The sequence below is a fragment of the Tachypleus tridentatus genome, chromosome 10 (assembly GCF_004210375.1).
Source record: "Tachypleus tridentatus isolate NWPU-2018 chromosome 10, ASM421037v1, whole genome shotgun sequence".
Classification (NCBI taxonomy): domain Eukaryota; kingdom Metazoa; phylum Arthropoda; class Merostomata; order Xiphosura; family Limulidae; genus Tachypleus; species Tachypleus tridentatus.
The window spans coordinates 192962583-192977034 of record NC_134834.1 but is presented as its reverse complement, the minus strand read 5'-3'; the positions used below and the strand labels follow the sequence as shown (position 1 = coordinate 192977034).

At 32.0% G+C, this 14452-nt stretch overlaps 1 protein-coding gene across 1 annotated transcript; it reads right to left on the bottom strand.

Moving 5' to 3' along the window:
* Positions 1–2099: 2099 nt before the first annotated feature.
* LOC143227869 (gamma-aminobutyric acid receptor-associated protein-like) lies at positions 2100–11013 on the bottom strand. Its single transcript, XM_076459223.1, has 3 exons — positions 10561–11013; positions 8465–8662; positions 2100–3658 (listed from the first exon to the last, which is right to left on the bottom strand). The coding sequence occupies exons 1-3, from the start codon at positions 10648–10650 to the stop codon at positions 3593–3595; spliced, it is 354 nt and encodes a 117-aa protein (XP_076315338.1). The 5' UTR covers positions 10651–11013; the 3' UTR covers positions 2100–3592.
* Positions 11014–14452: the final 3439 nt, after the last annotated feature.

Here is a 14452-nt window from a genome sequence, read left to right as displayed (position 1 = left end):
TAATTTGAGTGTATGAATATTAGACAACGGAAAAAGCAATTAGTTTTTTAGTAGCTAATATAACGCTATCTCTTGTATCAAACAATATTAATATGCAGTTCTCGTTTCTTTATTTGTTTTGGAATTTCGCACAAAGCAACTCGAGGGCTATCTGGGCTAGCCGTCCCTAATTTAGCAGTGTAAGACTAGAGGGAAGGCAGCTAGTCATCACCACCCACCGCCATCTCTTGGGCTACTCTTTTACCAACGAATAGTGGGATTGACCGTCACATTATAACGCCCCCACGGCTGGGAGGGCGAGCATGTTTTGGTGCGAACCCGCGACCCTCAGATTACGAAGCGCACGCCTTAACGCGCTAGGCCATGCCAGGCCTGCAGTTCTGGCACAAATCAAATTCGTGGCAGGAATTTAGGTTTAAAAAACCTTTCGAAACTCAAAAGAAATTTTGGAGCCTGAAAGAAAACTTGGGGTGGTCAGAAACTTTTGCTTCTCGCTAAAAAAGATTAGCCTAACGAATTTTGACAGTCATTTGTCTTAGATTATTTTTAAAACGTATAATGGGTTATAAGTGATGACGAAAAACCTACAAAAAATACATATATAAAAACGGCTGGTTTGGGTTGAGAAAAATTTTATGCAGAGGAGTGAACAACGTCTCGACCTTCTTCGGTCATCGTCACGTTGTTCGCTCCTCTACATACAGTTTTCTCTATCCATACCACCCGTTTTTACATATATATTTTTCATATAAGGGGTTGTTTAGAGACGAGTTAGATGCCGATTCCAGCAAGCCGTTCTCTAGTCATACTTTGTAAAGTTAAAAAAAATTACGATTAGAGTAAGATGAACTTGCTAGATTAACAGCCGTTTTCAGGGAACTGGGAATATTTTCTGATACACTGTTTCGGCTTGGTCTAATATTGAATGTAGTTGTCATATGTTATTATAAGTTATAAAAATATACTAAAAAATTAGATATACGTTGTGCATTTAATATTAAAAACATTATCAATTATTTAGTAAGTCCATTTGTCAAATTAAAAATAGTGGGGGAGAAGACCCTAACTCCCCATGTTAGTTTTTCACTTATAATATTCAGTAAGGTCTAAAGAGTAACTTTAAAATATAAATAAATGGTATCGTAAGTTTAAAACCTAAGTATTAAGTAATTTATTCATATAAATTATCTCAGCAAGCAGTGCATTTTCTTGTATAACGGCTGTACTTCCTGAATTCCTTCGTTATAAATTGAATAATTCAAAAAATTCTCCATTATATAATTTCAACTGTAAGTTTTTCCTTCCCATATTTATACTGATTATCTAAGCTTCTTACACAGATAAAAAATTAACTTCGAGAATTGGAACCATCTCCTTCACCATATCCAACATTCAAAAAGGCGCAAAATTGATAATATACATAGATATATCTGTAATGTTAGGCCTAATATTGCCAATTTAGTCCTAGCTGTATTTACGAACTACACTAATAATGATTCTAACAAATATCAAACCCACCAACTGTAACATCAAATTCGAATGAGGGTCTGTCGATCCTTGATTTTAATCTTGTTCCTCCATGAAAACTTTCAGTGGACGGCCATGCTGGACCCAACATATCTAGGGTGGTTCTCTCCAGAGAGAACCTACCACTTTATGCTCCACTGTTCCTTGGCACTGCTAGTTTTCCTCTGGACAGTGTACTAAATTTAGCATTTAACCCATCACCCAATGTGTTTACACAGATGAAATTAGAAAAAAATTACTTCCATGTACTGTATTAACAATAGTTATGTTTTAATCCTACAATGTTTCAACACAAATTTATTTTGGTATAAAAATGCTACAAACTGTCCTGTTACTCCAACTAATTACTGCTGGTCCTCTTTGCATCTTACATACAAAACGAATAATTTCATTGGTTCTTTTTATCAGTTCTCTACATACAATGATGTAAAAGGCAAAAATATACAGGTATTCACTTGTTATCTTACTGGTGAAACAAGGTATAAAAACTGCTCAGTGGAATGAAGGTTATGACTTTTTAACCACCATGAAATAACACTAATTACTTTAAACAAAGTAATCTGGCAGAAACATTCATTGTCATTAACTTTAATTACAATTTACTCATTTTTCTTAGGTCAATACATACATATATGCATTCAAAAAGAATACCAAACACATGAAATTAAGTAATTTACAGCAAATTATGTACAACTTTAGACTAGAGCACAGCTTAAAGTAAAAAACACAATGCTAGGTTTGAGCATTTTATAAAATTCTTTACTACACTTTTGACTGTTTCTATTAATCACAATTGCAAAATAAACATTTTAAGTGAAACCAAAAGACCCAACACATGACATGTATTATCATTGTGTACACTCTCACAGATACCAAACATTTATTTACGAACATTATTTTTGTTGTATCTTAGAAGTTACTGTCAATAACAACTAGGAAATGTTAGCCACATCCATAGTGTTTGAAATACTGGCAACTCTTAGGATAAAAACCACAATTAACACTTTCATAATATATATTTGGAAATTATGTTTCAATGCTATTTACCATTTACTAATAAGTAAAAATTTCATATCTCCATAATATGTTACTTATGCCCAGTCAAGGTGCAGGAATCTTGGTTAAATATAAAAAATCATATATATATCCATAAAAAAGCAAGTCTTAACATGTTGAGATTTTAAACTACAAGCAGCTAAATGAAGATAATTTGCTTCATTGAACAAAAAATAAAACAGTTTTGGCTACTGGGTAACGTCAATAGGTATGTTACAAAAATTACCATATTGAGAGCAGAACATTTTCATTATTAACTTTCTTAATGAAACAAAAATTTCAAATATTTAAGCTTTTGCCAAATTTATCAGTACTCTCACTAATATGCAAAATTAAAACAACACTTAGCCATACACTCAACTAAAATAACTTGCATTATTTTTGTAACATATAAAAAAACTGTAGCAGCAATATTAAAAAATTAGAATTATCTTCTGATGTTTGTTTTTGAAATAATCTCAAATATTAGCTCAGAATAATATCTACTTCTCAATTGGTTAACAAAACTACTAAACTAGCAGTAGAAATGTACATTTCAATTTTTTGCGAGTAAAGTTTTAATTTCTTTTTTAAGACTTTTATATAAGAATGATTTTATGCACTACTATTTATTACGATCAAATGGTCTGAAAGTGACAAGACTTAGCCTTATTATATAAACCATCTCCTCAAAATCTGTAACCCTACACAATATGATTATAACACTCTTTACGAGATTGTACAAAGCAAAATGTTAATTTTACTACATGCCGAGAGAAGCTTTATTACCTACTATATAAAATATTACATTTTCTCAAAGACCATAGTTATTATTAAGGCAATGCCTTAAAAGAAATCAATATCAAAGAACCTATAGAAATATTCTCTTATGGTAATCTGACAAAATTGTTTTAGCACAGATTGCATTAGACAACACATTATTTTACTTTTCAAATTTAACTTGTATTACAGCATATAATGATACTACAGTTTTAACAGACAAGTTTCAGTTTCCTTCCTTTTTCCCATTCTATGCTCCATAAACATTTTCATCACTGTATGACATATACAAAAAAAAATCCTCCTCGTGGTGTTCCTGTAATAAAATAAAACAAAAACAATTGTTATATGAAGAAAACAACTGAAATTTCTGTTGTTGTCTTTACACTATTTGATACAGAATTTACACATATTTCCTGTAATTATCAATTAGTGGAATTTGCTAATTGATTCATAGTTGACCTCACTGATCAATTACATATATCTAATTTATTTATTTAGTGTAATAATTTAAAACACTATAAGGCAGAAATGCTAATTTGATTAGTTGTCTATTTTCGTAAGTTGTGACACTAAGTAATTAAACCATACAATACTGAATTAATAATAAAATATAATGATAAACCATAATAGCGATATAACTTGAATAGTAAAAATAATTAAAAACACCAACTGCAATTATTGTATTATTTTCATGACATTAATTGCTTATTATAATTTCAAATTATTTTGCACAACACTAACTACTGGAACTATATTTAAAGGTAATAAATTATGTTTATTAACAGAGTTAATCATCCAGTTCTTCATATCAAAAATCAGTTATAATTTCTGTCATGTTTACTGAGACAGAAAGACAAGCATTTCACCAGTGATCAGATCTTAAAAACCCATTAAACTGTTCTGAAGAAACTTAAATAAAGTGTGAAAACAAAATAAAAATATTAATGTAGGATCTAAAGGTATCACAAAAGAATATTAATTGATTTACAAGATTCAAAGTAAAAAAACAAACAAACAAATATTAAATTCTGAAGATTTATCCTAAGTAGTCATCTTGAACAAGGGTTATGTCTCATTTATATTGAAACATAACAAAACCTGGTGAAACCAGAATTACAAGATTACTAAAAATTATTAATTTATAAAGGAGGAATGGTGGTCTTCGAAACGTTATAGAAAGAAGTTCAGTCACTTAAAGTGAAAATACAACTGAAAAAAGTAAACAAATAAGAACAAGGTTTGAGACACAGTGTTGACACTTTTCTCTTAAGCTATAAATCCCTGTTTTGACTTCTAAATATTACAGCTTTCATACATGGAGTCGAAATAGGGACTCATAGCTTAAGGAAATAGTGTTAACACTGTGTCTGAAACCTTACACTTATTCGCTTACTTTTCTGGTAATTTCATTTTCACTTTAAGCTACTTGTTTCTGTATTTTTATGAAGATTATTTTCCCTTTGTAAATTAACAAATTTAACAACATTGTTTTTTATATCCATCTTGAACATAAATTTGTATAATAGTAATACAAAACAGTTTAGTTTAGTGAAATATATAGTTGGTGTATAATGCTCAGTCGGGATACAAGGGCATCCTTTGGATTGGCTTCATGCTGATTGGATGGCTGCTGCTCCTGACATCACTGACAGTGGTACAGCATATATGATCACTACGGAACATAACGATCAACACGCCATGCATCAATGTTTATAAAAATACATATGCACACACACGTAAATATATACAAGCTTTACAGTTTAAGTTGTAAAGCCATATAAATGTATATAGACTGCCATATGTATTTTCAAGTGGTACATATGTCTCAGTATGTACTCAAAACAATTATAAGACAATGTGTTACAACAGTATATATGCATACAAGTACACATATTAAATACTTCTGATGATTGTTATTATTCTCCTCTCTACTGGTCATGGTAAGACCAGTCATGATCTTGCTGTAGTTGGCCACATTTCCTCTTAGAGGAGTGACATTCTACACACACTACGTGCAAGAACATGTTAATTACTGTATTTTACAGCATGCAAGATATGTGTGCATACAAGACCTACCCATGTTTTAGCAAAGAATAGCTACAAAAGAAACATCAAGACACATGTGGTGCAGCCAAGATAACCTGTTACAGAATACAGTGTGTTATGAACAAGGGTGACAGTTTTCCACCTTCTGTATCTTGGACTATTGTAATCCAAACTATCACATGTTTTCAGAAGATGTGCTCCACTGGACTCCTACTTCACATACTAAATTTAAATGCAAACTATTAAAAAACACCCAAGACATCTCCAATTTTGATTATCTTCACATTTTTTGTTTTACCCACTATCGTGCTACAAGCTCTAAAATGAAGAAAAAATATGCAGTTTGACTGTATAATGAATAAATATTTGCTATAAAACTCTTATCAGTGTTGTAAGTGTAACTATCAGTTTGGCCATCAATTTTCCATTACATTCCTTTAAGTCACACACTCAATCCTTTTAAGGCCACACCTTTTTTTTTACATCTGAGGTGTTTTTGGTTAGATCTGTATGTATCAAAGCATTTTTCTGTCCTTGAATGAGATTATTATAACCAATATAAAAAACAGAATTTACCTCCAGTCACTCCAGGGTAAGGAGACATAAGTAATATAGTTTTCAAATGACAAGCACAAATCTGTTGGTGTTCATTGCAAATATGAATGTCCCTTGAAATGGCCTAAAATGGCAGTAAGGAAATAGGCCAGGGTGTCTTTTCCACAAGAGCAGTTTATGAACTGTTGCATGTTGCAAATAGGAACTGTAGTAGACAATAACATTTACGAGAACTCAAAAATATTTAGTACTTAGCAGTGAAGAACCAGATGAAATGGTCAGCTGGACCAACACTAATCATCTTGGAGTATTATCTGTTATAAATCTACTGTTATATTTAGGACTTTTTCAGCAATTGTAAGTCTAATCATATATTTTTCTACTGGTTAATTCTTACATTTTAATGTACAGTTATCTGGGTACAGGGTGTGTAGAATTTAGCTTAGGGAAGCAAGAATAATAGATGCATTTCCTTTAATTCCATATTAAACGTAGAATGATTCTTAGAGGATTTCATCAGGAAAAAGTGTGTCTTATATGCCACGAAATATGGTAACAACTATTAATATATTCCCTCTCCATTTCTGATGGAATTTGGGTTGTGACACATCTATGACATTAAACCCTGGTGGGCAACCAATGCTGCATATTTTATTTGAAATTAAATATTTTCTCAGTAAAGCCTATAGCTACAAAACTTCTTCCTCACCTAACATTACCATCTCTTACTTGCATGATTCTTACCACTCTTCACAATCAGCTTCAAGAATGGGTGCTCTATCAGCAACATCAATAAACAGTAGCAGTGTTGGCTATAATTCAACACTTACCATCAGCCATTACTGTGACTGCCAATCCAATGCTTGAAACTGAGTTTGGTGCTACCTTTTAAACTATGGCTTAAAGATTTCTGTTGTGGGAGGTGGTTTATATGTTTGTATAACATTTTTATGTAATGTGGCCGAAATCGACCATACAGTAGTTAAAAAGAATTGGGATTCTATCAGCAATGTCATGTAAATAAGGGCAGGAACCCTGTAGATAAATTATATGTGACATTAAAACAGTTGCAACAAGTTAATAATCGCTATGATACATGTGTCACACAGGAACCCTGTAGATAAATTATATGTGACATTAAAACAGTTGCAACAAGTTAATAATCGTTATGATACATGTGTCACACAGGAACCTTGTAGATAAATTATATGTGACATTAATACAGTTGCAACAAGTTAATAATTGCTATGATACATGTGTCACACAGGAACCCTGTAGATAAATTATATGTGACATTAATACAGTTGCAACAAGTTAATAATCGCTATGATACATGTGTCACACAGGAACCCTGTAGATAAATTATATGTGACATTAATACAGTTGCAACAAGTTAATAATCGCTATGATACATGTGTCACACAGAAACCCTGTAGATAAATTATATGTGACATTAAAACAGTTGCAACAAGTTAATAATCACTATGATACATGTGTGACACCTTCCACATAAATATTGATTTACATCCATCTCCTACACACAGTTATATAAGTATGCAGGTGGTAGATAAGTTTTCACATAAACCACAGACCAACCTCATAACCATTCTGTGCTTGTTATAGTTTTCATTCTATTACTTTCAAATTAGTAAGTAAATATTCAGAAAATTTGGCAGATTTTTAGTAAACATTACAATACTTTCACATACAAAATATCAAATTTTTGTTTTATTAAAGATTTTAAGTAATATTTTGCCTGTTTTACCTTCATATTACTTATCCAACACACATAATAATTTTAATCTTAAGATTAAAAATACTTTTATAAATCACCAAAAAAACTTTTAATTTCATATGCAAGTTTCCAATTACTTCATCTATATCTAGTAATCAAAATACTGGCATTAAGATTCTTCATTGTTCTATATTACTTCAAATTTAAACAGCTTAATCCAATGACACTCAACCCTTCCCAGTAATGTACCCTCCTGTTAATTTTACACATTATCATGTACTTCTGACATCTCATTAAACATTCACATCAACTCCCCTCATCCTGCTTGCAATTCATTACCACAGTAGTGCCATCAGCATTTGTTTGAGCTGTGCTGAGATATAGCTACTATATCGAGCCATTACCCTCTACCCCCTAGAAGTAATTCTGTACTGCAGTTGAAAACCATTAGTCACAACTCATTAAAATAATAGGCTAATTAAAATTAGGGTTTCAGATTATCATTATTTTCAATTATTCCCACAATCTAAGTAACTGAAATATTACCATTAGGTATATAATTTTAAACATAAAGCTAAGCAATGGGCTAGCTGTCTGTGTTCTGTCCATCACAGGCAATGAAACAATTTTTAGCATTATAATTTTTTTTAGCCATCTCATGCGAGTATACACTATATAATAAAAGTACTAATAGCATTACAAATACGTTTAATTTCTACGTAACTACTGTAAAAGACCAAGCATCTTTAAAACATTTCATATTAAGACTGCACATTTTGTTACCTGATACAAAGAACCCATTGTTGCACTGGTAGGAGGAATTACGTTGTTTACAAAGATAAACAATGTACCTTCCGGGCGTAGATGGATACGTTTTCGAATAAGAAAGTAAAATTGCCCAACTGTAAGGTCTGATGGCACGAGGTACTTTTTCTTCTCTAAGTCACCAATATGAGCTTTGAGAGCCTTCTCAACAATTATCTATAATAACAAATATTGAAGACATCAACAAAAGCAAATAAAACAAAATGAAAACCCACTAACCCATTATTACTTTACTGCACTGAACAGACAAATGGCTCTAGTATCTCCATAAAGTTATGTTAGATAGACATGAAAGTACATGTGTGAAGTAACTGGTAAGGTACCACCATAAATAACTTAAGGATCAAGATGAGAAAATGTCCAAGTCCATCAAAATGGGAATCAGCATGCTGGTATATGTTTATGCATTTGGAAACTCCAAGGTTAATTCCAAGTCATATGACTTTGAAATGTATCTCAATAACTTACGTTTTTTTTTTTCTGACAGCAATCTTTTTATAACCAATAATGTTTTAGTAGGATATCAAAGTTTTGTGCAGTTATTTCATGTCAATATGAAGGTTTAATCATCATTGATGTTTTTACTAATAAGGTAATGAAAAACAGAAACACTAATAATTAAGGCATATCTTTGAAGCTGCTAAACTTGATCATGTGAAATTACATCAGCAACAAAAGCAGGTGTAGACAAGATAGATGTACATTGTTTTAAAGCTTTCAGAGTAACTTCTGCTTTAGAAAATGGTTTTTACTATTGTATGGTAATTTGTTTAATAGTTAAATGCTGCAAAATTTTCAAATTCCAGTAACGTTAGCATTCTGAGCTCAGATAAGATGGATACCAACTTTTGAACAAGTAACAAGACAGTCAAATATTAATAAAGTAAAAAAAAAAAAAAATGTTGTTGTTGTATTCAAAACAAGCATTTTCAAAATCCAACTCTTCATACACTGCCAAATTTAACAAATTATCAATGTTTAATTTTTAAAAAGCTCTTTTATGTTGACCATAACTCCTCAGTTTCTAGAGAGTGTTCCTGGGTGGGATATGTTGTCCTTCAAAGTGTTCCTGGTTGAAAACAGCTACAACCTTCAATAAGTTACAGGAAATCTTTCATTTCTGAACAGACACAATCAACAGAGTCATGCAACAGTGCTATCACGGCAAGTCTTTCCAGTACAGACTGCATTTGAAAACTCGGCAAGTACAGTACACATTTTTATACAAGTGCCCCCAGATCTGTTTTACAATATACGATAACCTTACTTTATTAAAATTTATATTAGTTTAAGTAATTACTGAAATTAATATGATAAATAATGTAATTTTTATATTTAAAAATCACAATTTTTGCCTATGAAACAAAATTTTTTAAAGTTAAGTTTATTAACTTTTTTATATTTAAACTTAAAAGCTCATCTGTGTTAATGTGTAAAAAACCAAAACAAAACATATTGTCCAATTGTGCACATAAACTGAAACAACTTATGATCCAGTTTACAAATTTCCATTCAGCCTGACAAAATTTGTTTGTGCAACTTGAAACTACAGAACTATAAGTTAACTTACTGTCAGCATTAGTGAAATAGCATGATTACCTATACACTCTCAAACCTTGAATTTATTTCTAACTTGCATATTTTGTTTTTCAAAGGAAAACACAGCTCAACATTAATATTTTTTGTGTTTTCAGTAAATCCAACTTCAAAGCTCAAAATTGGTTTGGCACAATATATCTATCCCTTATAAAATACAAGAAATGTTAATGATGTATGTTAATTATTCTAATAGTGTATCTAAATATTTACTAAGGCTTTAAACTGAAGTAAAAACAAAGAAAAATCAGTTTCTAGTTCTACAAAATCAACACATGTATCGTTTGCAAATGTTTTACAATTGAAACACAAATAATAACAAAAGTTAGCAGTACAATTTACAAGTTTATGAAAGTTAAAAAGGAATAGTTGTGTTGTCTTCAGGTTTATTTTAAATCTGATCTCTGAATTTGAGATAACCGTTAGGCCTAATACTAAAATTATAAAAATAAATTTACTGGAACTCGATCTGGATATTTTTTCCTTATTTTTTCTCCCTCGATCCTTCGACTTTCGAAAGTGTGCTCTTCTTTATATTTCCACTTCATTTTGGAATGTACTACTGAAAATCTTGTGTTATATGAACCTTAAAAATTTATGTCAAATGTGAGAGATTGAGAAATCACTTTCACAGATAACCACGTGACACGTCTGATATAACTTATGTTATGAAATAAACGAAAGTGAAAAATACTACCGACATATTTAAATAGTTTTGTGAAATAACTGTTGCTGATTAAAAAAAACAAAAAAAAACTGAAAATTGTAATTTGGAGGCACTTCAATCTATAAAATATTTAGACAGCGTGTTTATTAAATTACATTACTAAATTGTGCAAGAATACACTATGATTCTCAACACTATAACACTTAAACGGGAAGTCAGACCTGTCAAAGAATCAAAACAGATATTAGTACAGTGGTTCTCAACATAAGAAAACGAATGTTTCTTTTATTCGAAAATAAAATGTTATGTATGAAACACAACGCAAATCCGTGGGAGGGATTTATATTTGATATAGTTAAGGGTTCAACGAACTTCTATGATTGGAAGAACAATCCAGGGTGCTCAGAAATTTGTTTTTATTTACCCAAGTTACGTTTACCTTTTTCACACAAAGAAGACGGTGAAATAAAAAAAAACATAATGAAAAATAATGACAGTATTCAAAAACATACTATAAAAATACTGTTTAGATATACTATATAACACAAAAATATCGTGACCAAAAATTCTGAAACCTAAATATTGAAAAGTATTAAAAACATTATATATAGTCACACCGAATATAAATCTAGATTTGCTGCTATAATCTTTCAAGTAAATTTAAGACGCACATTGTTTCATAACAAAAGTAAATAAACGTTATTTGGTAATATATCTAAAAATAAAATAGGAAAGACGAGCCGCTAATACAACAGGTTTGGTTCTTAGAATTTCTGCAAAGATACATGGGAACTATCTGCGCTAGACGTCCCTAATTTAGCATTAAACTGCTAAACGACTAAAGGGAAGGCAACTAGCCATCATCACCCACCGATAATTCTTGGGCTACAAATAGTGGGATTGACCGAACGCTATAATTTCCCCACAGCTGAAAGGGCGAGCAATGTTTGGTGTGACGGGGATTATAAGTCGAGCGTTTTAACCATCTGGCCATGCCGGGCCGCAATATGAGACGAAGCTTTGCCTTATATTTTTTATGAAATCTGTGTGTTTATATACTTCGCTATAAATAACACATATTCAGCATTAATGCAGCTAGTGATGCATTAATGATAATTCCTTCTCAAACTACACTTTCAAAATGTGATTATTTTAAATAAAATATTAAGGAAGAAACCTGTGGTTAAAACATACAATATTCAGATATTTTGATATCCAACAAATAAGTCTAAATTACGCGTAAAACGTATATTCAGAAAAGATATGCTGAAACAAACGAAAACAAAAGCATTAAGGGAAAACCATGCAATTTCGAATGAACTTAAAGAAAATATTTATTTATAGTAACAATCGGCCCGGCATAGCCAGGTGGGTTAAGGAGTTCGCCTCGTAATCTGAGGGTCGGGGGTTCAAATCCACGTCGCACCAAACATGCTCGCCCTTTCAGCCGTGGGGGCGTTATAATATGACGGTCAATCATTGGTTACTCTTTTACGAAGAGTTGGCGGTGGTTGATGATGACTAGCTGCCTTCCCTCTAGTCTTACACTGCTAAATTAGGGACGGCTAGCGCAAACAATAATAGTAATTGTGTTAGTCACCCAACTAGCCAGCTGCTTACATTCGGTAGTAACTTCAAATGGTTGCTGATGACAGAAACATGAATAAAGTCAAAACAGTTGTATGGATAGCCAGAGTTTTAGTGCAATACCCAACAAGTTATTATGTGACATACGTAATTACTTCTATTCCAATCCAGTGTGTACAGGTTTATGTATTACCTTTATGAATAATCTGTACATTTTAATTTCAGGCTGAATTAAACTTTCTGTTATAACCACTGTATAACCTTTACCTGTATAAGAGGATTAACAGAGGTTCTTGAACTTTCGATATCTCATTTACACATATGTCATGACTATTCGGTATTCTCAAGCTAAACTTATGTCCTCTACAAATATTAAGCAGGTTAATTTTGTAATGAGAGAATCGGCAGGATAAATTATTAAGTAAATCTAAATTTACTTACATTAACTTAATTCAAGACAAAATAAACAAACAGGTTGAGCACGATGTGTTGTACAAAATGAAATAGATTTTTTTTTAAGTCGATGGGTAAACACACTGGAGGTTGTCTGCTACTGGGCTTGCGAATTGATCAACAGCTTTTTTTTATCAATATGTCTCCCTACTAACAAGCTGTACAAACCTAAAGCTTCTCACTTAAGAAGAAATGTCGAATTTACCTATACACTAGTACTATCCATGTGACTAGTTATTCTTATTGAACGTAGGGGAAGTCACTCTAAATCACTGGTTCCCAACTTTTTCACTGACAACATCCTAACCCCACTTATAATAATAATCTGTGTGACACCCTGCTATAACATGCAATATATTTTGTAGAGTTTTTATGTTGTTAATTATTCTTATTATCAAGAAATTTCGCGACAAATCTATCAACTTGCAGCGACACACACTTTAAAAAACACTGCTGTACCATTGCTTGTTTGCTTGTTTGGAATTTTGCGCAAAACTACACGAGGGCTATCTGCACTAGCCGTTCCTAATTTAGCAGTGTGAGACTAGAAGGAAGGCAGCTAGTCATCACCACCCACCGCCAACTCTACTATTGAAGGACACTGCTATTGTTGGCCTGAAGAACATTGCTACTGTTGGCCTTCTTGTACAACATATAGCATCATCACTTGTGTGTGGAGCATGTATTATCCCTAAAGATCAAGAAAGACAGGCACAGAAGCCAACTTTACGTTTGCTACGTTCATTTTGATATAAGCTGTTGACTTAAATTAACAAACAGTTTGACAGAAACTCCTAAACTCTTGTACGCTAACAACTAAACTTACAGAATTTCTTCGATTATAGATCAAGTACCTGAACGGGCATGATAACTGTCACTAAACTGAATTACTCATTGAACATTTATTAACTGAATAAACACTTCACCAAGTTTCGCATTTATATTGCTCTTCTGTTTTTACGTACTGCACACAATTTCGTGATTCTACAGAGCTAGCTTTCATGAACTTTCTACATGTTTTACATCATCATCACAGTTAGCTCCCTCTAGCAAACAAACAACTTACCGCACTACTTGTTTATTTACTAAAGTCAAACTGGACGTATATCTGTTAGTCCTATAACTGTGTACAACTTACAAATAAATGTGGTCTGTAGAAACACTATAAAATTACAATAAATAAACTAATAGCACGAATATATATATGTTCGCCATTGCAGTTATCGTGCAAATGAATCTGATTGAATTATGGATTGTATTTTCAAACAGTAAACTCTTTGTGCATGTCATTTTCTCCAATCATGAGCACCACAGAAGACTAGATCCCTACTTGTATTTCATACCTTCACTGCTTGTAGCCAGACACCTGTATTCGCAAGCACAAAAAATAAAACTATATATGACTGTATGATGGTATTACACCAGCTTTTGAAGCTCGGAACATTGTCCCTATCAAAGACCATAAAGCAGGTGATGACTTTTGTAGAAAGATACGTAATACTGATGTATAAAAGGTAAAGTCCCTATAACTCGAGCGATTTTGAAAATTGGATCTTTCTTTTTTCAGGAGAAAACTTCCTCACTTTTCATCATTTTGCATCAAGATTTGTGTTTTTATGAAGAATACTGATATACTCCTCAGT

Coding starts and splice junctions, on each gene's coding strand:
- LOC143227869 (XM_076459223.1), bottom strand. CDS start 10,650: ATGAAGTGGAAATATAAAGAAGAGCACACTTTCGAAAGTCGAAGGATC. Junction 8,663..10,560: donor AATATCCAGATCGAGTTCCA/GTAAATTTATTT, acceptor TTGTTATTATAG/ATAATTGTTGAGAAGGCTCT. Junction 3,659..8,464: donor CAATGGGTTCTTTGTATCAG/GTAACAAAATGT, acceptor ATTTTATTACAG/GAACACCACGAGGAGGATTT.